The sequence below is a fragment of the Aulonocara sp. 'chitande type north' Nkhata Bay genome, linkage group LG11 (assembly GCF_057382095.1).
Source record: "Aulonocara sp. 'chitande type north' Nkhata Bay isolate Kocher_YH1m ecotype deep benthic linkage group LG11, A_spYH_male_GT1.1, whole genome shotgun sequence".
In the NCBI taxonomy this organism is placed as follows: domain Eukaryota; kingdom Metazoa; phylum Chordata; class Actinopteri; order Cichliformes; family Cichlidae; genus Aulonocara; species Aulonocara sp. 'chitande type north' Nkhata Bay.
This window is the reverse complement of record NC_141354.1, coordinates 5,497,965-5,525,634: the sequence shown is the minus strand read 5'-3', so window position 1 is coordinate 5,525,634 and position 27,670 is coordinate 5,497,965. Positions and strand designations below refer to the sequence as shown.

The window sequence follows — 27,670 nt, the reverse complement described above, 5'->3', positions numbered from 1 at the left end:
TCAAAAACACACTGAATATACAAGCAGTTAGACTGGATCTGATTGCAGCTATATTTCAAACTCATAAACAAACATTTATATAATAAATACTGTTTTTGCCCATGTGCTTAAATGTGATGGCCTTTTCTGTTGGAGCACATTTACAGTACACTATAAATAACTTTAAGAAATTAAGCACATTTCAGGCCGTGACTAAACAAAAAAATCAAACTGGTATAAATATAGGTTCATCAGCAATAACCAAACTCCAGTCTTGTTGTGCAAATATGTATAATTGCAACAACAGTTGCTTCAGGGATGATGAATGATGCAATTTGGCTAACTGACCGGGCACACCAACGTTTTGCATATGGTCACGAGCACCAATCGCCCTGCACTCACTCATGATTAACGTCATGGAAATGAAACTTCATATGTTCTGTGCACGCGCTCAGACCAAACTTAGAGTTTGCTAAACCGCAGCACCAAACCTCCTTCGCTCATTTTACTGTGATGCTATTCAAATATGATACTGTGTCAGCCAATCAAATATCTCCAAAGGTGTATTCAGTGTGTATCGCTCTCACTAGACGCCAAAAGTCAACGTGACCGTGAACACAAAGGGAGAGAAAACAGAGAATGGCTTTGCATATTAGTTTGTTTCAGGTGATCGCTCTCATTTCAGGACCAACCATCATGGCAGCTGGACAGTGTAGCGGTAAGACCACACACCTTTGGAGCCGACGTCACGAGTTTGATTCCCTCCCAGTATCCAGTAAGGGTCCTGGCTAGGCCCCCCCCATGCCGAACAGCGCGGCTGCAGCTCGGACGTTTCACTGCATGTTGTACTCTTTGTGATTGTGACCAATAAAGCTCGTTTCTTCTTTCTTTGCTCCGTGTCCAACCCAACCTAAGCCTGCCATGTGTCTTCACCAACAGTGTGTATAAAAAAAACATCAGTTCTGTCTCTGATAGAAACACATCGCCATGTGGACGAGTGAAACTGACACAGGATCTGATGCTAAACCAAAAGGGAATCCATCCGTTTTCTATTGAGTTCTAGTTTTGACTTAAAGGCCTTCAAATGGGAACAGACGCAGATCACAGGCCCACTCGGTTTGTTTGTGAACCGAGTGAAGCGCTGCATTTAAAGGACATCAAATCGATCCATAGTCGATTATAAGGCCGTGTGTAAATATGTGTGATACTCGAGTGGGTTTAATCAAACTCACTACCCTAACAAAACACATCAACTGCTCCCAGTTTGAATCATAACTCTGTTCTTTCTAATTCTGATTGGACCAGAGAAAAGTGTCCAAGCTTCAGCAAACAGACAGACCCAGCAGAGCCACGGGCACAAAGAGCTTCCTGTTTCAAATCGGACATTTTAGAAGCAGCCAAATGAACTTTCTCTGGGAATTCATTGGTACGGTGAAAAACAGATGCAGGTGAGTCTCTCCTGTGGAGAAGCTAAACAGACTGTGTGTCAGAAAAGTGTTAGCTTCCATTAGTAATAATGACAGATGTGCCTTTACGCCCAGTGGTCTGCTCTGCTGGTATGCGGAAGTGATCGTAGGGGGTGGAGCCGGTGCTGGTGGAGGTGCAGTAGCCCCGGAGGCTCTCTGGGTCATACAGGTGCTCCAGAGTGTAGCCGGCCAGGGAATATGCTGGATGCTTGTCCAGGTAGGGCCGCGGGTGTGTATGGGAGGGATAGAGGGCCGGAGCTGGTGTTGGGGAGCCTGAGCATGCCCCTGCACGACCAAAAGGATGTAACTGCAAAGAAAGGGGGGGCAGTTCTGTCTGGAGGTAGTCTTTGGGCTTATGGAGACACTCTGAACCTGGACTGTTGAGCTTAGACTGAGGGGCGGGGCTAGGCGTGGGGCTGATCACCTGACTTAAACCTCGACACAACATGGTCTGTAAAGGCAGAGGCCCTTGAGTGTACTCGGGTGTAAAGCACGACCCAGGGCCCTTGGGCAGTCCGTTTGCTGGCCCCAGTGAGGCCTCGGGTGCGGGGCCTTTGCGTAACTGCAGGCAACTTTCTTCTTCCTTGATCATCTGCTGCGTGGCTCGGATCAACGTCTCGATCTTGCTGGGCTCCTGTGGACTGCAGCGATAGCGGTCGGCTCGGTAGCGGTCCCCTGAGTCACTGGCTGAGCCTCCGTCTGGTGAGCTGACCACGCTATCCTCATCCCAGCCCCTGCCTGCAAAGGGAAGCAGTGACAGCAGAGGAAGCATGAATAAGAATTTGTAAGCTTAAGGTTGCTCCTTTCTTCCACTGAGATCTCTGCCAGTCATCAGCTGTAGTCCTGCATCAAACACCAAAACTATTCAGACCCATGACAGTCATGTGACTATCCACTCAGCACACACAGGAGCATCACGCCCCGTGGATCCTGGCTGAAGACACGTGTACTCATGGCTTTACTGCAGATGACCTGTGATCATACAGTGGGGCAAAAAAGTATTTAGTCAGCCACCGATTGTGCAAGTTCCCCCACTTAAAATGATGACAGAGGTCAGTAATTTGCACCAGAGGTACACTTCAACTGTGAGAGACAGAATGTGAAAAAAAAAATCCATGAATCCACATGGTAGGATTTGTAAAGAATTTATTGGTAAATTAGGGTGGAAAATAAGTATTTGGTCACCTCAAACATGGAAAATCTCTGGCTCTCACAGACCTGTAACGTCTTCTGTAAGAAGCTTTTCTGTCCCCCACTCGTTACCTGTATGAATGGCACCTGTTTGAACTCATCATCTGTATAAAAGACACCTGTCCACAGCCTCAAACAGTCAGACTCCAAACTCCGCCATGGCCAAGACCAAAGAGCTTTCGAAGGACACCAGGAAAAGTATTGTAGACCTGCACCAGACTGGGAAGAGTGAATCTACAATAGGCAAGCAGCTTGGTGTGAAAAAATCAACTGTGGGAGCAATCATCAGAAAATGGAAGACATACAAGACCACTGATAATCTCCCTCGATCTGGGGCTCCACGCAAGATCTCATCCCGTGGGGTCAAAATGATCATGAGAACGGTGAGCAAAGATCCCAGAACCACACGGGGGGACCTGGTGAATGACCTGCAGAAAGCTGGGACCAAAGTAACAAAGGTCACCATCAGTAACACACTACAACGGCAGGGAATCAAATCCCGCAGTGCCAGACGTGTTCCGCTGCTGAAGCCAGTGCACGTCCAGGCCCGTCTGAAGTTTGCCAGAGAGCACATGGATGATACAGCAGAGGATTGGGAGAATGTCATGTGGTCAGATGAAACCAAAGTAGAACTTTTTGGTATAAACTCAACTCGTCGTGTTTGGAGGAAGAAGAATACTGAGTTGCATCCCAAGAACACCATACCTACTGTGAAGCATGGGGGTGGAAACATCATGCTATGGGGCTGTTTTTCTGCCAAGGGGACAGGACGACTGATCCGTGTTAAGGACAGAATGAATGGGGCCATGTATCGTGAGATTTTGAGCCAAAACCTCCTTCCATCAGTGAGAACTTTGAAGATGAAACGAGGCTGGGTCTTCCAACATGACAATGATCCAAAACACACCGCCCGGGCAACAAAGGAGTGGCTCCGTAAGAAGCATTTGAAAGTCCTGGAGTGGCCTAGCCAGTCTCCAGACCTCAACCCCATAGAAAATCTGTGGCGGGAGTTGAAAGTCCGTGTTGCTCGGCGACAGCCCCAAAACATCACTGCTCTCGAGAAGATCTGCATGGAGGAATGGGCCAAAATACCAGCTACTGTGTGTGCAAACCTGGTAAAGACCTATAGTAAACGTTTGACCTCTGTTATTGCCAACAAAGGTTATGTTACAAAGTATTGAGTTGTATTTTTGTTATTGACCAAATACTTATTTTCCACCCTGATTTACCAATAAATTCTTTACAAATCCTACCATGTGGATTCATGGATTTTTTTTTCACATTCTGTCTCTCACAGTTGAAGTGTACCTCTGGTGCAAATTACTGACCTCTGTCATCATTTTAGGTGGGGGAACTTGCACAATCGGTGGCTGACTAAATACTTTTTTGCCCCACTGTATAGGCTGTGAGGCTCTGTCGTCACCATCATCACTCAGTCCCTATGCTCTTCCCCTCACTAAGAACACCTATACCCTGCTACACCTGTAGCTCTGTTGCTGCCCACGTGACCCCAGCTGGTGTTAGCCAACACTGCTCAGCTGACCACACAGCTCCTGTCTGGATCTGCTGTGCAGTTTTTGTTTTGCTGTTTGGTACAAGAACCAAACCGAGATGAAGAACAAATACTCTGTTTACCTCTGTCCTCAGAACTGCACTCTCTCTTCACTACAAGGACAATGTGAGCCCAGTTTTGTGCAGGACTGTCCACATGAGGAGATCACTGCCTGAGTCCAAAGCTTGTGCGTTTTGTCGCCAGCTCTGGAGCTTAACTCTGCAAAAACATGTCACATGTGTGAAGACAGTGTTGAGGTGTACTGATCAAATTATTCTCCCCACAGCTAACTGGGCTGACCACGCTGAATCCTTCTATGGGTTTGCTGAGCGGAGCATGTGAGGGCTCTGGCCAGCTACACCCTGAGTTAGCTGCTCACCACGATGGCACTGACATACTGGACACTGGCCTGGAGATGGAGTTTTGGAGTGAGCAGGTAAGCAGACAAGACACAATCTCTCTCTCTTTTTTCCAAGCAGCAGAGAAGCTGCAGGTGGAGCAGCCTTACATATGCTATCACGCATGTTAAAGCTGTAAATACAGGTGTCCTCAGCCAGTACCCAAAGGGCATGATGTCCCACACTGCATGTGCTGTACCTCGTTAGGGAAAGCAGCAGCCAAGGGGTGCAAATGCACTTCATTAACTGATCATCAGAAAGTGTGTGTGTGTGTGTGTGTGTGCGTGTGTGTGCGTGTGTGTGTGTGCGTGTGTGTGTGTGCGTGTGTGTGTGCGCGTGTGTGTGTGCGCGTGTGTGTGTGCGCGTGTGTGTGTGTGTGTGCGTGTGTGTGTGCGTGTGTGTGTGTGTGTGCGTGTGTGTGTGCGTGTGTGTGTGTGTGTGCGTGTGTGTGTGCGTGTGTGTGTGTGTGTGTGCGTGTGTGTGTGTGTGCGTGTGTGTGTGCGTGTGTGTGCGTGTGTGTGTGTGTGTGCGTGTGTGCGTGTGTGTGTGTGCGTGTGTGTGTGTGTGTGTGCGTGTGTGTGTGTGTGTGTGTGTGTGTGTGTGTCAAGAAATTACAAAAAAACCGAGAAGTCCACCTGAACTCCATCTGAGCCTCAGTTTGCATGTCAGGACAGCATAGTTAGAAAAGGCCTGAACCAGTATGGCTTATTAACAAATACACGTCAGTGTGGCTGTATCTGCTTTGGAGAGATGAGACTAAAGCTGAGACGTCTGGTCACAACATGTAGAAAACCAAACAGAAAGTTCATTGTGCTAAAGCTGTGCAGATTTAAACAGCCACAGCTCCATGAGAGAAAAGGCCTCACCGTGGTGGGTGTGCACAGCTGTGATGTGTGGCACGCTGCCGTCGTAGTCTTCGTAGCTCTCCAGCGAGCTCTTGCTCAGCGGTATGATGGAGCGGGCGGTGTCCCACCACGTCTCCCTGCCTGGTGGAGGAGCTCCTAGAAAATATCGGCCTGCCTCGCACCGAACCCGCTCACAGCTCTGACCCTGACCGTGGATGTGGCTGGTGATCTGGTCTTCAGACATGTTGTAGCAAAGTGTACGAGGATCAGAGAATTGCCTGTAAACACAGGAGGCATCCACGCCTTCAGTCTGCTCCAGCAGTCGAGGGGAGGCCGAGTCTGTGAGCGGACTGCTGCCCCACGGACTGTCCTGGCCGGATTCGGAACGCTCTATCTGGAAGCTGGAATACTGTGAGGGTGAGAGGAGGAAGAAAGGGATGATCCAAAGACTGTGACTGCTGATTCTGGATGTTCAGCTACAGCACTTTGATCCAGAACAGGGAGACTGATCCACTGTTTTCATCATTCAAATGAACATGCAGCGTATTTGTGTATGAATACGCTGCATGTGCTGTCATCATGTTATTACACTATGATGAGGTACAGTCGTCAGCTCTGTATGTAAATATATATACAAAGTCTTTTTTCACAGCAAGTAGTTTAAAAAAGCAGTCTTCATTCATGTTCCTGTGTTCTCCACAGTGTTACAGACGCACTGAAACTGTCACTTGGTGTTCGCTCTCTCTGCATTAGAGTATCACTTCCTGTTCCTGCTCAAACGCAGTGGTGTTTCTGAGTAGCTTATCTTAGGGTGACCAACCGTCCTCTTTTCCCCAGACATGTCCTCTTTTTACGTTCTGTCTGGGGCGTCCGGGAGGAATTTCGAGATTGATAAAAATGTCCGGGTTTTCCTATATTCCGACAGAGGACCCATGTGTGTGACGTCATCCCCAAACTTGCTTTGTGAGCGCTTGTTCTGCGCTCACAGACAGGAAGGACAGTGCACAGCAACGCGCCTAATGATGTTTAAAAGATCCCAAAGCGCACGTCCTTCTTTCAGACGAACTTACCGACCATAGCTGGACATGGCCACGGGCCGATGTTTTTTTTTTTTATAACGGTATAAACAATGAAAGGTGGTGGATTGGCCAGATGCTGGCTGATGTGTAAAAATAACTCAGTTGTTTGGTGGTGCTCCTTCAATCATGAAACTGATCAATGATCAGCTGATCTCTTGTTTGTTTATCGCCGACTTTGCGCCAGAAAGAGGAAACCAGCAGATGTCACGTTAAACAACAGCAGCAGTTTAAGCTTGATCAGCTGTTGTTAGAATTTAGTTAATATTAATTTCTAGTATCAGCTGATGTTTTAGGTGACATGAATGAGTTGAAGTTATGAACAGTTTCTGAGAGACAAATAACACCAGGATCCTTTTCTACGTAGCTGACAGCTGGTAACTGTGCAGGGGCGGGTCTAGCAAAGTTTTGTCAGGGGGCAGATAGGGCATTACCAGGGAGAGGGGGGCACAAAGAAATACTTTTCTTTTTTATTCACATTTAAAATGTCTCACTTTTAATAAATAATTATCTGAATCTTACAGCCAAAGTTTTTATCTGATGTAAAATGTATAGAAATCATACATATACCAACAAGACTGTACATCACTGTCACAACAGCGTTTCATTCAAAGGGTTTATGGCTTTTCCTATAATACCTGGTGGGTCGGTCTCTAGTCAAAATGCCCGGGCCGATTTTATGTTTCTTTAAGTAAGTTCTTCATGACTGAGCCAAATGTCCTCTTTTTTGGAAATCAAAATATGGTCACCCTAGCTTATCTGCTTAGTAATTTAATTAAAAACTGTTAGATACATTCTTTTTTCACAGTATAATCTTCACATGCTTCATCCGAAGCACACTCTCTGTGTACTCACTACCTAATTTATAGCCAAAGTATTCACTCACTGTCTCTGTAGTGTTTCGCTAGCTTAGCTTAGCTCGTAACCGACTCGCTAGCACCATGGCTACTTCACCTGTCCCTCCTGCACTTTCCTGCTCATTGTGACAGATGTTTAGTTACTCCCTGGCCTCCTTTAGCAGTAATGATACCTGCAACAAATGTAGGCCAGGATTACTGAATTGGAGACTCGGCTTCGCACCCTTCATTCACCCGTAGCTAGCCAGGCCCCTGTAGCTGGTGCAGCCGAAGATAGCATAGGTCCCGCTAGCTGTTCCCCGGCAGACCCCAAGCAGCTGGGGAAAGAGGGCGGCTGGGTCACGGTGAGGAGGAAGCATAGTCCTAAACAGAAGCCCCAGGTACACCACCAACCTGTTCATATGTCTAACCGTTTTTCCCCACTCGGCGACACACCCGCCGGGGGTCAAACTCTGGTAATTGGTGATTCTGTTCTCAGACATGTGAAGCTAGAGACACCGGCAACCATAGTCAATTGTCTTCCAGGGGCCAGAGCAGGCGACATTGAGGGAAATTTAAAACTGCTGGCTAAGGGTAAACGTAAATTCAGTAAAATCATAATTCACGTCGGCAGTAATGACACCCGGTTACGCCAATCGGAGGTCACTAAAATCAATATTGAATCGGTAATTGAATAGATAATTGGCAAACCTTCTGAAAGAAACCTGGTCTTGTTAGGAGAGACGGCATCCATCCCACTTTGGATGGAGCAGCTCTCATTTCTAGAAATATGGACAAATTTATTAAACCCCCCAAAATATGAGTATCCAGAGTTGGGACCAGGAAGCAGAGTTGCAGTCTTACATGCCTCTCTGCAGCTTCTCTCCTCCTGCTACCCCCCCCAAAAACCCATCTCCATAGAGACTGTGTCAGCTCCCAAACAGACAAAAAACAAACTAAAAACCAGCAACAAACAACTTAAACATAAACAATTACAAAGAAAGAACAATACAGTATCCACATCTGAACCAAAGAGTAGAACAGTGAAATATGGATTATTGAATATTAGGTCTCTCTCCTCCAAGTCTCTGTTAGTACATGACTTAATAATTGATCAACAAATCGATTTACTCTGCCTTACAGAAACCTGGTTGCAGCAGGATGATTATGTTAGTTTAAATGAATCAACACCCCCGAGTCATTCTAACTACCAGAAACCTCGAAGCACAGGCCAAGGGGGAGGTGTGGCAGCAATTTTTCACACCAGCCTATTAATTAATGAAAGACCAAGACAGACTTTTAATTCATTTGAAAGCCTGATGCTTAGCCTCGTCCACCCCAGCTGTGAAACTCAGAAACCAGTCTTACTTGTTATCATCTATCGTCCACCTGGGCCTTACACAGAGTTTCTGTCTGATTTCTCAGACTTTATATCTGATTTAGTTCTGAGCTCAGATAAAATAATTATTGTGGGTGACTTTAACATCCATGTAGATGCTAAAAATGACAGCTTCAACATGGCATTTAATCTGTTATTAGACTCAATTGGTTTCTCTCAAAATGTAAAAGAACCCACCCACCACTTTAATCACACTCTAGATCTTGTTTTAACATATGGCATAGAAACTGAACATTTAACAGTGTTTCCTGAAAACCCTCTCCTGTCTGATCATTTCCTGATAACATTTACATTTACAATAATTGATTACACAGCGGTGGAGAGTAGACTTTATCACAGTAGATGTCTTTCTGAAAGCGCTGTAACTCAGTTTAAGAATATAATCCACCCACTGTTATCATCTTCAATGCCCTGTACCAACATAGAGCAGAGCAGCTATCTGAACGCTGCTCCAACAGAGGTCGATCATCTTGTTAATAATTTCACCTCCTCACTACGTACGACTCTGGATACTGTAGCTCCTGTGAAAACTAAGGTCTCTAATCAGAAGTACCTGACTCCGTGGTATAATTCTCAAACACGTAGCCTAAAGCAGATGACTCGTAATCTGGAGAGGAAATGGCGTGTCACAAATTTAGAGGATCATCATTTAGCCTGGAGAAATAGTTTGCTGCTTTATAAGAAAGCCCTCCGCAAAGCCAGAACATCTTACTATTCATCACTGATTGAAGAAAATAAGAACAACCCCAGGTTTCTCTTCAGCACTGTAGCCAGGCTGACAAACAGTCAGAGCTCTGTTGAGCCAACCATCCCTTTAACGTTAACTAGTAATGACTTCATGAACTTCTTCACAAATAAAATTCTTATCATTAGAGAAAAAATTACCAATAATCATCCCACAGATGTAATATTATCTACAGCTACTCTTAGTACCATTGATGTTAAGTTAGACTCTTTTTCTCCAATTGATCTTTCTGAGTTAACTTCAATAATTACTTCCTCCAAACCATCAACGTGTCTTTTAGACCCCATTCCTACAAAACTGCTCAAAGAAGTCCTGCCATTAATTAATTCTTCGATCTTAAATATGATCAACCTATCTCTAATGATCGGCTATGTACCACAGGCCTTCAAGCTGGCTGTAGTTAAACCTTTACTCAAAAAGCATCTCTAGACCCAGCAGTCTTAGCTAATTATAGGCCAATCTCCAACCTTCCTTTCATATCAAACATCCTTGAAAGAGTAGTTGTCAAACAGCTAACAGATCATCTGCAGAGGAATGGTTTATTTGAAGAGTTTCAGTCAGGTTTCAGAGCTCATCACAGCACAGAAACAGCTTTAGTGAAGGTTACAAATGATCTTCTGTGGCCTCTGACAGTGGACTCATCTCTGTGCTTGTCCTGCTAGACCTCAGTGCAGCGTTCGATACTGTCGACCATAATATCCTATTAGAGCGATTAGAACATGCTGTAGGTATTACAGGTACTGTGCTGCAGTGGTTTGTATCATATCTATCTAATAGACTCCAGTTTGTGCATTTAAATGGAGAGTCCTCTTCACACACTGAGGTTAATTATGGAGTTCCACAGGGTCCAGTGCTAGGACCAATTCTGTTTACATTATACATGCTTCCCTTAGGCAGCATCATTAGAAGACATAGCATACATTTACACTGCTATGCAGATGACACCCAGCTCTATCTGTCCATGAAGCCAGATAACACACACCAATTAGTTAAACTGCAGGAATGTCTTAAAGACATAAAGACCTGGATAGCCGCTAACTTTCTGCTTCTTAATTCAGATAAAACTGAGGTTATTGTACTCGGCCCTGAAAAGCTTAGAAATATGGTATCTAACCAGATTCTTACTCTGGATGGCATTACCTTGGCCTCCAGTAACGCTGTGAGGAACCTTGGAGTCATTTTGACCAGGACATGTCCTTCAATGCACATATTAAACAAATATGTAAGACTGCGTTCTTCCATTTGTGCAACATCTCTAAAGTTAGAAATATCCTGTCTCAGAGTGATGCTGAAAAACTAGTTCATGCATTTATTACTTCCAGGCTGGACGACTGTAATTCATTATTATCAGGAAGTCCTAAAAACTCACTGAAAAGCCTTCAGCTAATCCAAAATACTGCAGCAAGAGTCCTGACAGGGACTAGAAAGAGAGAGCAGATTTCTCCTGTTTTGGCTTCCCTTCTTTGGCTTAAATAATCAGGCCCCATCTTATCTTAATGACCTTGTAGTACCATATCACCCTATTAGAGCACTTCGCTCTCGCTCTGCAGGCCTACTTGTTGTTCCTAGAGTATTTAAAAGTAGAATGGGAGGCAGAGCCTTCAGTTTTCAGGCCCCTCTTCTGTGGAACCAGCTTCCAGTTTGGATTCAGGAGACAGACACTATCTCTACTTTAGAGCAGGGCGATATGGCCAAAAATATTTATCACGATATATATTTGAAAATTTGCGATAACGATATAACCGACGATATAATTGATGCGAGACAAAATACAACTCCACAACATTACTAGCGCAAAAAGACAACCTTCCATTTATTTTCACTTAAACAAGAAGCTGGTTTTTATGTACATTAAAGCTTTATAAAAATGTAACAGTGCAAATGCAAATTCCTTGCTGAAAGTTTAACCAAAAGGCATTTCCAGTAGAAATGGGCTGACATATCCTGAGCATAACCATGTATAATATCCACTGAAGTTAAAAAGAGGTGCTTTGCAAACTGCAGTGTGCAGTACGCATTTTTCGGACCATAAGGTGCACGGGATTATAAGGCACATTAAGCGAAACAAAGCAGTCAGATAAATCAAACTTTATTAAACTCATTCTTCTTGCTTCCTCCACTTCTGTACCATTGATTCATTAATGTTGAATTCTCTGGCAGCTGCTCTATTCCCATGTTGTTGCAGTATAGTAATGACTAACCTCGTATTGTGGATGGATTATCTCAGTTGTTCTCCTGACTGAAGTTTGGTCCATTTACAGCATCCTGCCATGCGATTGCATTTGTCTCTAACCATGAAGAACCTTCACGTTAACTTTTATAAGTGGAAAAGTGTTAGTGTTCGTCCTCCAGCTTCACTGTTTATGTTATGCTAACATAGCTGTGTCGCTAGCGATCACGTAGCACATCATTATATACCAGCTAGCCCAACTTCAGTAACCCTACAAACGTCACTGCTGTTTAGTTTCCTGTCTTCATTTATGTTGGAACTGATAGCAGAGCTGTACGTTTGATTTTTTTCAGAAATCTCTCAGTCAGAACATGCTATATCATGTTTAGGTAACTAGCGAAACTAGCGAGCTAACTTCCGCTAACTTCCTGCTAACTTCTAACTCCGTTAAATGTAATAAATTTTGTTTTCATGGATGCCTGGAAGTTAAACTTTATAGTTACACCTGGTAAAGCAGCAATGCTGATCATTTTATTAAAGATGAAAGAATTTAGACAGTTTTTAACTCTAAGTGATGCTGCAGTGTTGTTTGACCTGAAGAATACGGAGTTTAGGACCCAGATTACTCCCAGATTTAAGAGCATCTTAGTCCGACAAATACGACAATAACGACGGCCGCTTGCATGTTCTGCAAAAAAATGTGCTTTGTTGTGTATCTGACGGACAAACACCAAACCAGTTCCACATCACTGAAGTTGCACCATTTTTACAAACCAATTCTGGTTCATCTGTTTCACTCAACAATCGGCCATGTGCGTATGAAAACAAAGGCACTGCGCATGCGCGTTTTACTCCCATTCTATCGCGATATTTCATTTTCCTATCGTTGCCTAACATTATACCGGTATTACCGTGAACGGTATAATATGGCCCAGCCCTACTCTACTTTCAAGATTAGGCTTCAAACTTTCCTTTTTGCTAAAGCATATAGTTAGGGCTGGACCAGGTGACCCTGAATCCTCCCTTAGTTATGCTGCAATAGACGTAGGCTGCCGGGGATTCCCATGATGCATTGAGTTTTTCCTTTCCAGTCACCTTTCTCACTCACTATGTATTAACAGACCTCTCTGCACTGAATCATATCTGTTATTAACCTCTGTCTCTCTTCCACAGCATGTCTTTATCCTGTCTTCCTTCTCTCACCCCAACCAATCACAGCAGATGGCCCCGCCCCTCCCTGAGCCTGGTTCTGCCAGAGGTTTCTTCCTGTTAAAAGGGAGTTTTCCTTCCCACTGTCGCCAAAGTGCTTGCTCATAGGGGGTCATATGATTGTTGGGTTTTTCTCTGTATCTATTATTGTAGGATCTACTGTACAATATAAAGTGCCTTGAGACGACTGTTGTTGTGATTTGGCGCTGTGTAAATAAAATTGAATTGAATTGAATAGCACAGACGTGTGTGTGCAGACATTCATCTGAAACGTTCTGCATCAACTGTTTGGGAACTACAGACATTTTTTAATGCTAGTTCCCTATATTACAGGTTTGAAAGTAACCTTACATCTTTTTAAATGTAAGATTTATTTTTAATACTGAAATGAAAATCATGTGCCGTCTGCCTGAGGTCTCAGAAACACAAAAACAGAGTCCCCACGTTTGGATTTATTTTCTAATCCACACAGCATGAACTCAACTATATACTCTATATTCATATACTCACATTAGTAAGCGCTGCTGAAGGATTACAGCACAGGTGTCCAACTCCAGGCCTCGAGGGCCGGTGTCCTGCAGGTTTTAGATGTGTCCTTGATCCAACACAGCTGATTCAAATGGCTGAATGACCTCCTCAACATGTCCTGAAGTTCTCCAGATGCCTGGTAATGAACTAATCATGTGATTCAGGTGTGTTGACCCAGGGGGAGATCTAAAACCTGCAGGACACCGGCCCTCGAGGCCTGGAGTTCGACACCCCTGGCTCACTGTGTCATTAAACTTGATAAAGCCAAAGCCGACTCCATACTGATCATGACTGACTATATTTGGTAGTTTCTCTTAGATTGACAGCCCTCGGTGGACTGACTAATTCAGTACAGATCTAAGAAGGAGACCTGTATATTTACACAGGTTATCCATATGGAAACAGACTCTTCAGAAAGTTTATTGCTAAGGTCTGGAAGAAGACCCAAACTGGTTAGTGAAGCTGTCTCAGCTATCCGGGGATGAATGTGTTCCTTCCTGGTCACTAGTTTGAGATAAGAAACCAGTTCTTGAAACCACGATCATGAACTCTGTGAATGATGAACTGGAGTAATGGTTCAGTCCAGTGAGGCTTTCTCTGATGTCTGCCACTACAATTTATAATCCAAGCACCAGAAGAAGAAAAAGAAGAGGTGGAAAAAAAGTGTCTGACAAAATAAAGACATAATAAATCATTTTTTCATTTAAATCTAAAACTCAGTCCGGGTCTAACAATGCCTGCTGCTATTGGTGCACACTGTCTCCTTCAGCAAGGAGCACAGCTGCAGCGTTGCTCCCACGTCCCAACCAGGCAGCAGTGCAGTAACGTGTTCATACCTCAGTCTCAGAGACCTGCACTCACCTGTGTATATGGCGAGAGCCTGGCTTTGCTCTTGGGCCGTGATGCTCGGCTCTTGGCAGTTCTGCAGTTGTCTGTGAGGCTGCTCGTGCAGGGAAACGAGGCCTTGGATGTGGCCTGGTCCAGAGAAAGCTGGAGGCCTTTATATTCTGTCTCCCTAAAGACACACAAGCAGAAAAGCCCAGAGGTACAGTGCATAGATGTGGAGAGCTTCCAGTCTCGTGTAAAGACTATTTATTAAAGAAGACGATGAGATGCATTTTCTCTGGGTGCAAAAAGTCAATAACATCTGTTTAGCAGTTAGAGTGTGATGAGTGCTGAGAGACCGGGCGATGTGTGTGGGTGGGTGGGTGGTGCTGAAAGGACGGGAGCTGCTTGTGTTACCAGAGGGATCCACTGAGCCGTCCAATTGAATACACCGACAGATTAAAGGTTACATCTCGCTCAATCAGACCCGTAGGACAAACTTGGACGTCCCACTGCGGGGAAATGGGAATTGATTTCTTGCTAAAGTGTTCTCAACATGGATGATGAATGGATTTCGAGACAACAGAAAACCTCTACACAGTTTATTTGAGACAAACAGTGATCTCTCTTCTGTCTCAGTCTCTGTAAACACCGCTCAGACACACAGGCTGTGGCTCGCTTACATTTGGAGAATCCTAAAATAAGAGGAGCATAAGCAGCGGCTCTGCCGGGGCATCCCAGAGAAATCCCACATTTGATGTTTTCCCAGCTGTAGTGCACTGTAGTGCATTTCATGTGAACGTGTTCCTGTGGTTCTTTATACAGAATGGTTTAAAGACTGAAACACCCAGCAGAGCTGCTGTGGAAGTCACATGAGTGAAATGTGGTCGCATGCGTTTGCTGCAGACATTTAAAGAATTGCTAAATTACTGTCAAGTGGAGGTATTAGGTGTAGAGGTCATCAGAGCTAAACACACAGTGGGAGTTCACATGCAGGTGAAGTATCCCATCACCTCTGCTATCAGTGGCTGTGTGGCCAAAGCTACGGGGCAAACCAGCTCTGCTGCTGATAGCAACACTCCACAAAAGCCTGCGCTCTCCTTATCTCTGCCTTTTGTCGTGGAAAACTCAGACCGAGCGAGAGGACCACGCGGCTTCTTCTCCATCATCACTACATAAGAAAATATATTAAGAGGAGAAGAAATGAGCCTTATGAGGCTTCGATCCCTTTACAGCAAGCTGGGGCCGTAAATGCTCATCATCTTTACAAGATATCAATTAAAAGGCCGTAAACAGAAGCCGTTAGGGCTGCGATGCAGGACGTGCAGCAAACATGTGTCAAGCTGTTCTTTGCTTGTAAATGCAGTAAGTCATGCTGCTTAATGGAGGCTTTTTATGGGCCTTATTCATTCATTTAGGCTCTTGTACATCTGTGAAATACACACATCGGGGCAGTAAATAATAAATAAGTTTAGTTACTGACAGAGAGAGCGGCTGATGTCGGCACTGATCGGCTTCATTCTGTTTGAAAGAACAAGCATTTGACTGTTTTTATGGCCTGATGGTCCCAGCATGGTCAGCTCCTTTCTTTACACACCGCCAGACTGACTGTGCAGGTAACAGCCAACAAAGGACTCAGACTCTGACATCACCAGCATATCTACTGATAACACAGGAATGTCTCTGTCATCAGAACTAGGGAAAAACCCAGTTATTGGTTTCTGAAAGAAATCCTGATCGTTTGTTTCAAAGGAACAACAATAGTAATAAAAGGAAAAAGGACAAACTTTAGTTAGACGGCCTGATGCTGAAAACAAGGCTTTAACAGAGTTCCAGTTAACCTCCAGTGAGTAGCTGCTGTTTGCACAGCATCTCAGGACCAATACTATGTTATCAAAGCACAGACAGCAGACCTGCCCTGGACACTCAGAGACACTCAGAGACCACCTGCATGGGAAACACTGATGTGTTCTGCACTTCAGCCTCAGTAATTCATACACAGCACTGATTGGACCTGGGCTTGATCGCAGCGCTGTGGCTCAGATGGGCTCTGAGATTATTCTTGTTCACAATATACAGAATCACCAGACGTGTCCAAATCAACCCCGTCCTGTTCAAAATATGACTGGTAGGACTGGTCGTAGGCAGACGTGCTGTAGCCTTGTGTCCTTTACAGGCAAAGAGCAGAGACATGAGCACCTGCAGCGCTGCAACCTCCAGTTCTTGGTTTCTACATTAGAATTTCAGCAGCCTTCACTGTGTCTTTATCAGCGTTGCTTTGAGTTGGTGCTGAATAAAGATGTATGTGTGTTCATCAGTGTGAAACCTGAGGCTGTTAACTGGCAGCTGTCAAACATCATCACATTTAAGTCTATGTTAGTGTAACAAATGACCTTTTACAGGGAGTAATTAAGTAATGTAATGGATTACTTCAAAATAATGAGTAATATTCTTTGAGTAAGAAGCCTAACACTGGTGAGAGCAGACTGGGTGGAATTACAGAGGTTTATACTGGTTTCTCAGGAGAGCCACCAGCACAGACGTCCTCAGCAGAGACTGAGCAGGAGAGAGCTCACACATACTCAGCTCATCTGCTTTGTGTTTCCTGATGTGTGCTGAGTGCTGTTAGCAGCTAAACACTAAGTAAAGAGGTGAATGAGAGGAACATCAGCTGTTCTCTGTCCTTCTCTCAGGCACTAAGATTTCACAGTGGGTTCATGGAGCCTCCTAAACTGTGCACTGTAACCATGTAGTGCATCTGTTCATGGGGCTACCGTGCAGTTAACGTGCAGTTAACTGCACTGTCACTTTCATTAGTTCCTCTGATTGTTTTAAAAGTCAATTCAGATATTGCAGCAATTTAAGACTCTGCATGTCAACATGTCAGCGTCTCCACGGACACACATTAAATACACCTGCTGCGACACCTGTGACTGTTCTCACTCAGTCACTTTATAGTCATTATATGTATACATACATATATCATTATTATTATTAATATAATCATATATTAGTCAATTGTCTTCCAGCGGTCAGAGCAGCGACACTGAAGGAAAACTGCTGTTTCTTCTTCACTCACTGTGTTCACAGACCTCTGCTCAATCATACCTGTTATTAATCTCTTATTAGTCTCATCTGACCGTTTTTATTTGTCTGCATCGGTGTAGATGAGTGCCTTTGCTTCTGACAGAACAAATGTGCGTTCATCTGCGTGACGCTGCAGTCCTCCCGACTGACTGACGGTGTAACACTGTGTTCTTGCTGTCAGTCTTACGACCACGAAAGTGATTCTTCTTCTTCTACTAATTCATGAGCATCATAGTCATTAAATACGTGCTGCTAACCCCGTTAGCTTTGTCTTCTGCATAGATCAAAATGCAGACTGTAACCAGCTGAGCGATAAATATCCTGCCATCTGTATCAGACAAAGAGCTTTCCCTTAGATCTATTCCTCATGCTGCATGCCAGCTTCATCACCGGATGATACTGAGTGATTTTTCATGTGATCTTTGGGAAGTGAATGGCAACATCAGATATAGCCTTAATTGTTCAAAATCTCGTTTGTCTCCAACAAATCTTCTGAGTGTCAGTCTGACCTTTGACCCGTGTCTCACAGAGGAAACTGAGTGTGTAGGAGCTGCAACAGAGACTCACGTGAGAACATAGTTGACGCTGACAATGCAGTGAGGTCTGGATGAGCGGCTGTTGTGGACAATGGTTGCATAACTCTGAACCCACACCCAGCCGCCATGCTTGGCCAAGAAACGGTAGTACTTTGTAGTGACCTGACCTTTGACCAGCACTGAAACACCGAGAAAACAACAGGTCAGAGAAACATCCCAACAAATTACAGCAAAGGATACGAACATATTCACATCGTAGCAACAAATTACAGCACAGGGTGGAATCACACCAAGATCATGCTGGAACTACAAAATGTGTTTATTTAGTTTTGTATTGTTTGGTGCTCTCATTAGTCTAAATGAACAACAAATGTATTTATGGAATATCTGTTCATTATACTGTAACACTGTTATACTGTAACACTGTTACAGTATAATATGCTGTGTGTGTGTGTGTGTGTGTGTGTGTGTGTGTGTGTGTGTGTGTGTGTGTGTGTGTGTGTGTGTGTGTGTAAGATGGTAAAACAAACCTAACTCACACAAATGATGAGCACAGCGCAGGTGGAAGCAGTCACAGCTGTGGACGTGATGATACAGAGTTTTCTCGATTAGATCCTGAGGCTCATAGCCCGTCAGCTCTGCAACCCTGGAACACACACAGACACACACACACAGTTACATCTCATCATTTGCAGAGACTTACTCTAAATACAACAACTTTTGTTTCCTTTTTTTACCCCAAACTTCAAACTTTACTATGAAACGTAAGAATGTTCACTATGTAAACAGATTGATGTCCCCACAGCATTACTAACACAAGTACTGCTGACACACACACACACACACACTATCAAGTATAAATCAGGCTTCCATACGGTGGCCCTACGAGGTCAGATGCACTGCAACCAAAGGAAACAGCAGCAAATAGAAAAAACAAACATACAGGAAGTAAAAAAAGTGACAATGGAAGTTGAATAAAGGACAAGTGAACAACTGCAGATGGCACTGAGACGCTGCAAGAAGAGGAACGTTTGTGTTGTGATGAAGAAACACATCACGTGACTCCTGTAAATAAATGTTTACTATCCGTCACTTCTGCACAGACTGGCTCCAGTAACTTGTTTCTCTTGTGTTTTATGTGCTTTTGCAGCATTTTTATTATATGCTGGTGTTTTCTTTGATCGTACTTCCTGTATTTCTACAGGCCCTCACACAAAACGTGTATCAAGCAAATACCAAAAACCAATGCTGTGATTGAGTATTTCCCCTTCCTGGTTTCTGTTTCGCATATCTGAGATCCTACAGTTTAACATGAAGATTTCATTTGTTAAAGGAAAACGGTTATCCAACCCTACCTGGTCCTGTGTGGAAAAAGTAATTGCCCTCCTCGTTAAATCATTCATTAACTGTGATCAACGCCATTTATTGGAAAGTTTAGATCATTTTGCGGAGCTGGATTACTCCCACACATGTGTGACAACACAGAAAGCTGAGGTCTAAGGAAACAAAGCCAGTGACATCTTTGAGTCTGAAAGGCGCCACAAAGCCAGCTTTGTAGCTCCAATGAAAGACGCTGAGAGTCGTATCCACATGTGGAGAAAACTGGGAACAACTGTGGAACTTCCCAGAAGTGTCTGGCCAACCAAACATCCGTGACTCCAGGAGGTCACAACGAACCCAGAGCAACATCTAAAGAAGAGCAGGCCTCACTTCCCTCAGTTATTGGCATCCGTGGGAGAGCTGTACGGCAAACTCTGTGCTGACCAACAACACAAACACTCCACAAAGACATTCTGATGGTCCCAAAGACTTTGGGGAAAACAATACAAAAGGTCTGAGTCCCCATACATGTGGTACAACACAGCATGTCAGGAAAAGAACATCATACCCACAGTTACACATGGTGCTCTTTGTCCTAATTGATGGAACCATAAATTGTGCTCTATGTAAGAACATCCTGCTGTCAGTCAAGCTCAGGCACACAACGATCACTCACGGCCACGTCACTCAAAAGAAACCAAACGTACGCTCTGGCCTCGCTTTAACATCTCAGGCGGGTCATTCGTGCTTGAAAACAATTCTGTAAAAGCTAAGAGATCAGGAAAGGGCCAATCTACGCACACGCCTCTGTCCTGTGAGCAGCAGCTGCAGACGGTGAGCGGACATACCGTGAGTCGAGGAAGATGAGCTTCATGTCCAGACTGGCTCTGAACATGAACATGTTGCTGTGCAGTTTGATCTCTGTGATGGCGCTGGGCGGCAGCGAATGGCCGACAGCCACCAGCCCGATGTTCTGATAGCAGCCGTCAAACGGAGACATGTCGAGGCTGTACTGTCGAATCTTCAGGTAGCCGCTGCAGTGGATCACCTGGGCCAAGCGGACACAGCAGGTAACAACATCAGTCACGCAGGAGGGTACGTTTGATGAGCTGAGGCCCAGACCTGATGTCAGGGTTGTGCTCTTTCACTTTGAACCCGTGTTTCAGTCTGTTAGACTTTCCTGTGAGACGAGAACACTGGACAGAGGTCAACATGACGTGGATGCTGTTGCTGTCACAGCAGCACGCTGCAGTCAGTACGACTTGCTGGCCAGCAGACGTGTTACGCTGCAACTCTCGACCCATATTTATACATAAAAAAGGAAATCCTGACAACCCCGGTGCACATGGAGACGACTGCACACAGTTTGAGCTGTAGCTCTGAGTAAGTCAGCCGCTTCAGCGCGGCGGTTACTGCAGGGTTGGACCGTCCTGGGATACGTGGTGGTTTATCTTCCAGAGCTATACGTACATATATGCATGTCATTGTCCTTCACTGAACACTTGTGTGCTCCTAAAAACTGCACGTCTGTTTGACCTCGAGTGTGAGTGCACATCATTTCCTCTCATCTCTGAAAGTTTGATTTTGTGTGGCTGATGAGGGCAGCGTGTGTTCAGACCACTCTGTTACCTTGTAGCCTCCACAGGTAAGACCAGCATTTCTTTTAGCAAGGACGCACTTCATTCTGAGAAAGAAGGAGCGCTCCATCTCATATTCTGCAGAGACATAAAAACTCACATGAGCTGTGCTGCATAGTGATGCCGTACACAGAAGCACACGTGTAGATGGCTGATTACCTTGGACAAAGTGGGAGTGGTAAGGCTGGTGCGCTGTGAGGACAGCTATCATTTCATCGTGGTCTGCTGGGTGGATGTACTCGTAGATGCTGTTTCCTGTCAACTCTACCTGTTGAAATGAACATTCAGCTCACAGCTATGACATATCAGGCCCGGAGGAAGCGACCACATCGGGTGTGTCAGACCAACCTGTGACAGGCCCAAGTGCACTGACGCTGTTTCTGATATGTACATGATTTTCCCATCAGGAGCAACCACAAAAATGAAGCCATCTAACGTCTGGAAGAAACGGTACAGGGTAGAAAAGGCGTTATTGCACAGGTACAAAGCTGCTTCTCTTTTTAGTTGCATCTGTGTTATCATCTGTTTCTGTGTATCTGCACATTTAGGGCCAATTACGACGGTGGAGTCAGACTGTTTCCCTTCTTTGATGGAACTTGGCTGTGGCTGCATTCAGCTCCGTGCCTTTGCTGTCTGTGCTGTGCAGATTTGACTTGTTAGAGACAAAGACGGCTTCATGCACGAGGAGAACATGGCCTCCTTGCACTCTGGAAAAAGAAATTCTGCATATGTTTTTGCTCCGGTCTGTGTTAGCAGGCTCGTTAGCTCGTTTGGTTTGCCTGAACCTAACGTGACATGTTCCCGGGATTAAACTGGAGACTAGCGTGCCTGGAAACCTACACGTGGTTATTAAAACCTCAGCATCATGAAGTCCCTCCAGCTCAAACTCATGCAGCGTAATGAGAATCGATGTACCTGTTGACTCTGTGTTCAAATGTTTTTAAAACTATTGATTCTGCTGTGTGGTCATGATGGAAGCTGCCTTTGGAAAACCCTTCCCTGTTTCCTTATGTTACTGTTAGATTTTCCAGTATTTTCTGCATTAGATGCTGCTCAGCTGTTCACCTAAAAACGTATGGAACAAAGAGGAAACACTGCACGCGTGTCAGGAATAACTACTATTGCTGCTGTGCTGGTTCTCATGTGTAGGCCCAGCACTGTTCAAGTGTTTCCTCCGTTGTCATGATGACTGATCGAGGCTAGCTAACCTCTGCTTCGTTCAGCCTGCAGCCGGCACACAGCCCGGCTCCATTGTGCTGCGGCTGATGCGAGAGGCTGCAGGCTCTGTGCGTGACCACGAATGTGTTCAGCTCATTTCACACTGAAAGCACAAGAATGAAGGCAGCAGGAGGCATGTGGCAGCAGCTACCAAACCTCCAACAAAGCTGCATTGCCAGGCTGAACAATGATGATAATAAAGTGCACATGCAGTTGCCTTTTAAGCACCAGTACTGATAGCAGTGAGTACCTGTAAGAGATGGGAGCCTAGTTCCTGGCTGAGCCCATCCAGAGAGCTGCTGCGGCTAACGTGCCCCCAGGACTCCCCCAGGCCTGCGGATCAACCAAAACAGGTAAGTGTAAAAAACCGCGTAGTTTGTTCTTTGTTCCAGATAAATAACACAACTCATCACAGTCTTAGTACGAGTGGTTTGGGAACACTGACAACAACCAAATCTGCGCCCTATAAACGGCTTTTCCATGATCGTCCTGTAGCTCCGATCAACAGCGAGCAGGGTCTGACAATACAAGATATATCCGGACAAACAGGAGTCTTTACTTCCATAAGTGAACTGCTAATTCTGCGGAAAGCGAAGGCATCTCTGGAATTAAACGGGACTCCAAATGTTCCTTAAATCTGCCCAGTTTAAACTCAGTGTGAAGTCTGGAGTTTGTTGCCCGCAGCGCTAAAAATACAGCGAAGCCAAAAATAAGTGAAGAATCGGGAAAATACTTCCACGAGCCCCTCAAACGCGGACAGAAGCGCGCAGACAGAAGCGCGCAGGGCCCGGCGAGCCTCGCAGGCCCCGACGCGCCCAGCTGCGGCAGCGGGGCGCGTTTACACGCAAAGCCCGCTCTGCAGAGCAAACAGACGGCGTGCAGCGACCGGAGCCGCTTCACGTTTGCGTGACTACACACAATCAAATAAACCCAGTGCACAGACCGAAATATCAACTTCCACGGAAACTCAATAAAAACACTGAGATGATTTACGGCGTTCAGCAAAAACAATCACGCGGAGGGACGCCGCTGCAGGCCCGGATGGTCGTCACGTCACGGCCACAGAAACAGAAATATGAATTCTGATTGTTCGGAAGAAACGGACACAAGAAACTGACCCGGGGTTATTGTAAAATATTTCCACGGACAGCTTCCTGATATCGTGGGGACGCCACTGTAACGCCACCATCACCGAGGCGCAGACTCCACAACAGGCCTGTCAGCGTGGAGTGCGCTCTGCGGATCAACCCACGAACCGTGACCCAGAGATCAGGATATTTTGTATTATTATAATTGTCCCTCTCACGCGCTAGCTTTTTACATTTCACCTTAAAAAACAAACAAACAGATTTATCGGCAACAATACAAATATTTACCGTCTATATATAAATACACGAACAGCTGCTTGTTTTATACACGATCTATATTTAACATAAATATATTATATTAAATATATTATATTATATAAATATATTATATATATTTAACATAAATATATTATATATATTTATGTTAAATATATATAATATATTTATGTTAAATATATTATATATATATTTATAATATATTTAACATAAATATATATATAATATATTTATAATATATTATATATATATTTATGTTAAATATATTATATTATATAAATGTATTATAAATATATATTTATATAATATATTTATGTTAAATATCCATCCATTCGCTTCCGCTTATCCTTTTCAGGGTCGCGGGGGGCGCTGGAGCCTATCCCAGCTGTCATAGGGCGAGAGGCGGGGTACACCCTGGACAGGTCGCCAGTCTGTCGCAGGGCTAACACACAGGAACAGACAACCATTCACACTCTCACATTCACACCTAGTGGCAATTTGGATTATCCAATTAACCTATCCCCACAAGCTGCATGTCTTTGGACGGTGGGAGGAAGCCGGAGTACCCGGGGGGAACCCACGCAAACACGGGGAGAACATGCAAACTCCACACAGAAAGACCCCGGCCTGATGGTGGAATTGAACTCAGGACCTTCTTGCTGTGCGGCAACAGTGCTAACCATCGTGCCACCGTGCTGCCTTATGTTAAATATATTATATATATTTAACATAAATATATTATATAAATATATATATATATATTTATATAATATATTTATGTTAAATATATTATATATATTTATGTTAAATAATTATATATATAATATTTAAATAATTATATATATATTTATTTAACATAAATATATTATATATGTTAAATATATATAATATTTAAATAAAAATCGAGTAAAGACATAATTACATTAAAAATATATTATTATAATACATTTAAAAATATGAGCGTCTCACACTGGTGACATTAAGAACGTAAAATAATAATTTCATGTTGAACAGTTAAACAGAGACAAACTTTATGAGCACAGTTTGGTTGCACTGCATGAAGCTTTAATGTGAAATCAGCCAATTAGTGCCGAGTACACAAACTGGAATAATGAAAATCTTCAGCAGGAATGTTTTAAAAATCTAATGAATAATATTTGGACACTGAGCCACGCGCTGACGAGGCGGTTAGAAAAAAGCAGGAACATTTTTCCCGTCATGCTTTTCTTTATTTGACGCGTTTTTGAAGCTCATACACGAGCTAATTAAATGGAAACAGTAAAAACACGAGTTCATTTCCTCAATATGGAGACACGCAGACATCCTCCACGCGTGCAGGATGGGGGTGACTGTGCCACACGGTTATTCATGTGCGGTGCGTGTGGCCTTAGAAAAACTGAGACTCTGGAAGGAGGACAACTCTGGCTCTGCTATACTGTGGCGACCTTTTTATGCCACGGTCTGGTCCACGGGGTCCACGGTAGTTCTGCGTGATGCCTCTATGTTGATTCATTCATTCGTGTTCTTCCAGGTGACAGAGTCCCACGGACTCACTGATGGAGCTCATCTGCTGGTGTCTTCATAACCATCAGACCTGAAGCAGACTGAGGAGCAGGACCAGCGTGTTCGTCACTGTCATCAAACGGAAGTGACGGATGTGTTTTATGACGTTCTTCCGTCCAGCTGAGCTTTTGCATCGATTAGATATTTTCCCTTGAATCTGGACCTTCATAGAGTCACGGTTACCGACAGTCCTGAACTACATCACTGTCTGTGTTTTTGCTTTGAATACATCCCACGACCGTCCCGCTTTCCACAGTGATTCTGCTCATATTTATATTCAATAAAGATCCATTTCCAGCGAATGCGTGATCGTGGAAGCAGTTTGAAGCAAAGTCCAGTTGGACGTTATTTTGCATTATGTGAAACCAGTGCCTCCCAGTTTGTAACAAACCGACGGTGGTCATGTTCCAATCAGCTCCATCCACACCGGCCACTGATGTCTGCCAGGCCCGACAGGGACCCCACGGAGACCCCACAATCTCGATTTCGTTTCCACTAAATTCTATTTTTCTTGATCAGAATATTAAAAAGTCAGCAGCATCAGAATTCCTGAAAAATCAAAGCGCCAAGAATATATATAGAAACACGCGAGTAAAAGCCTGGAGGCCGTGTTTATTTCACCACAGCGATCTGTGCAGAGCTGTTAGATAAAGCAGGATATTTACTCACAGGAAAAAGCTCCACTGTGCTGTGGAATGTAACGTTTGCTTTCTGAACAGATTTAAAAAGTAAAGTTTAATTTAAAAATATTAGAAATGTAAATATTAAATAAAAACACACACGCACGGAGAAAGTGTGCTTCTTGTTATTGTTAAACGTTCACGGACCAAACAGAATAAAGAGACGCTCGTGTCGTTAACAAATCCACGCAACTGTTTTAAACACAAGTTGTATTGATCGTGCTGTGATTATTATTAGTATGATTCTCTTCATCAGTATTTAAGGGCAGCGCACCCACCTTCGGGGAAGACCACTCTCATCTTCAGGTAGCTCGTTGTGAGCCGGATGATCGAGGCTTTGTCCAGCTGGGAGGTGATGGCGGAGGGCAGCGGCAGCAGTTTGGCCAGTTCATAAAACTCACTGTTTTCCTTCTCCCGGCGCGTCCGGGCCGCGTTTTTCGACTTCTCCTTCATGTTTCTGCGTCAGCGCCGATCCACGCTCATAGCAAAGCAGACGTCTCCCTCCGCGCGGCCTAAACGTCACAGCTGCAGCTGGCGCGTGCACTCCCGCCCATACCTCCAGGTGCTTCGGGGCTGACGTGGACGGGTCCCGGTTACTCCTGGCCGCGTGAGGCTCAAAGCTGGAAGCTCAGACGCATCACACTGAGACCTCGGACCGCCGCACACAGAAGGCCCTGCAAGGGTCAAAATAATAATGAAAAACAATTTATTTTATTCACAGGCGCGATCAGTCTGCGTGTAACAGCTCCACGAGTGGCTAGAACACTGACAGCTGTTCCTGCTCACCTCACTTTCTAACCTGTTGGTTTTCACACGGTCTCCAAGAAGCTCCGCACGCGCGCATCCTCCATCCCGTGTGATTTTCTGGTGGCGCATCCACAGCCTGCTCTGTGCCGCGGGCACGAAGGCCTGCTGCTATTGGACGACTGCTCGCATACCTATTGGTTAGTCTATGTACCGAGGCCTCCAGGAGGAAGGAGATTGGCTACTGAACACATTCACCTCTGTCCTGAGGAGGCTCCAACGATTCCTCAGAAACAGCATTAAAACCGTCATGTCAACCGTGTATATATACACACATATATATACATACACTTTATTAAAATATTTATTATCTACAAAAAAAAAAAACAGAAGAAAATGTTGCTTAAAAAGTTTTCTAACAGCGACAGTGAGAGCTTCTCCTTTATTGCATCTTGTCTTTTGGGTTTTCATCTTTTTATATTCATATTTTATTCATTTATCTGCTCATTCATTCATTTGTATGTATGTATTTATTTATTTTGTATTTATTTATTTTGTTTGTTATCGCCACAGGCCACATCTACACCCCTCTGTGGTCTACTTGGCGATTTGAGGGATTTCAAAGCCAGCTCGGGGACAGTGATGCTTCTTTGTTTTGTTTTCTCAGCACAGAAATACTTTGAATACGAGGATTTCTAAACGTGGAAATTGTAGAAGTCGTTTCACCTCAGCAGAGACACGAGCCATTGTGTGTCAGTGATACGGTCACGTCCTCTGTGGGAATAATGAACAAACAGTTTCAAAGCAAATATCCAGGCCGTGTGTTTGTCTCACCGTGAGTGGACAAAAGAAATGTGCTATTGGAGCATCACGCACGTGGGTTTTGCTGTAACTTCTTGCACATTGTTGTAACTTCGGCTTCGTCTTGAAAACCTTATAGTTTCATTCTGCAGCTGTCTGCTGTCCCACGAACGGGACACGATCACGCCACGAGCAGAAAAGAAGCAAGTCTTCACATTTTCCTGTAAACTGTCACCAGAATATCTCAGCACACGACAGGAGGCTTAAACCCCGCTGACGAGCCACACATCACTCTGTGTGTGTGTGTGTGTGTGTGTGTGTGTGTGTGTGTGTGTGTGTGTGTGTGTGTGTGTGTTGCAGCGGTTCCTGCCTGCAGTGAGAAAATCATCCCGGATGCCGGAGGCACACGGAACGGTTGACGCTGGTTTAACCTTCGCTTCTGCTCCAAACTTGCTGGTAATTAAACTGCGTGTGTGGAAAATTGCCAGCCGGGACAGAAAC

General features: G+C 44.5%; 1 protein-coding gene across 1 annotated transcript; it reads right to left on the bottom strand.

Annotated features, from left to right (window-relative positions):
- Positions 1-27,279, bottom strand: sim1a (SIM bHLH transcription factor 1a). Its single transcript, XM_086310287.1, has 12 exons — positions 26,411-27,279; positions 25,903-26,298; positions 22,268-22,350; positions 21,148-21,237; positions 20,959-21,067; positions 20,792-20,877; positions 20,011-20,210; positions 18,382-18,488; positions 17,874-18,021; positions 14,256-14,409; positions 5,453-5,840; positions 1-2,183 (listed from the first exon to the last, which is right to left on the bottom strand). The coding sequence occupies exons 2-12, from the start codon at positions 26,075-26,077 to the stop codon at positions 1,477-1,479; spliced, it is 2,247 nt and encodes a 748-aa protein (XP_086166413.1). The 5' UTR covers positions 26,078-26,298; positions 26,411-27,279; the 3' UTR covers positions 1-1,476.
- Positions 27,280-27,670: the final 391 nt, after the last annotated feature.

What these genes read in the sequence shown, in the direction of transcription:
- sim1a (XM_086310287.1), bottom strand. Translation starts at nt 26,077, where the DNA reads ATGAAGGAGAAGTCGAAAAACGCGGCCCGGACGCGCCGGGAGAAGGAA. An exon ending in TAGGCTCCCATCTCTTACAG is followed by an intron (nt 21,238 to 22,267) that starts GTACTCACTGCT and finishes CGTTTCTTCCAG; the next exon opens with ACGTTAGATGGCTTCATTTT. An exon ending in TTACCTGTGGAGGCTACAAG is followed by an intron (nt 20,211 to 20,791) that starts GTAACAGAGTGG and finishes CGCTTGGCCCAG; the next exon opens with GTGATCCACTGCAGCGGCTA.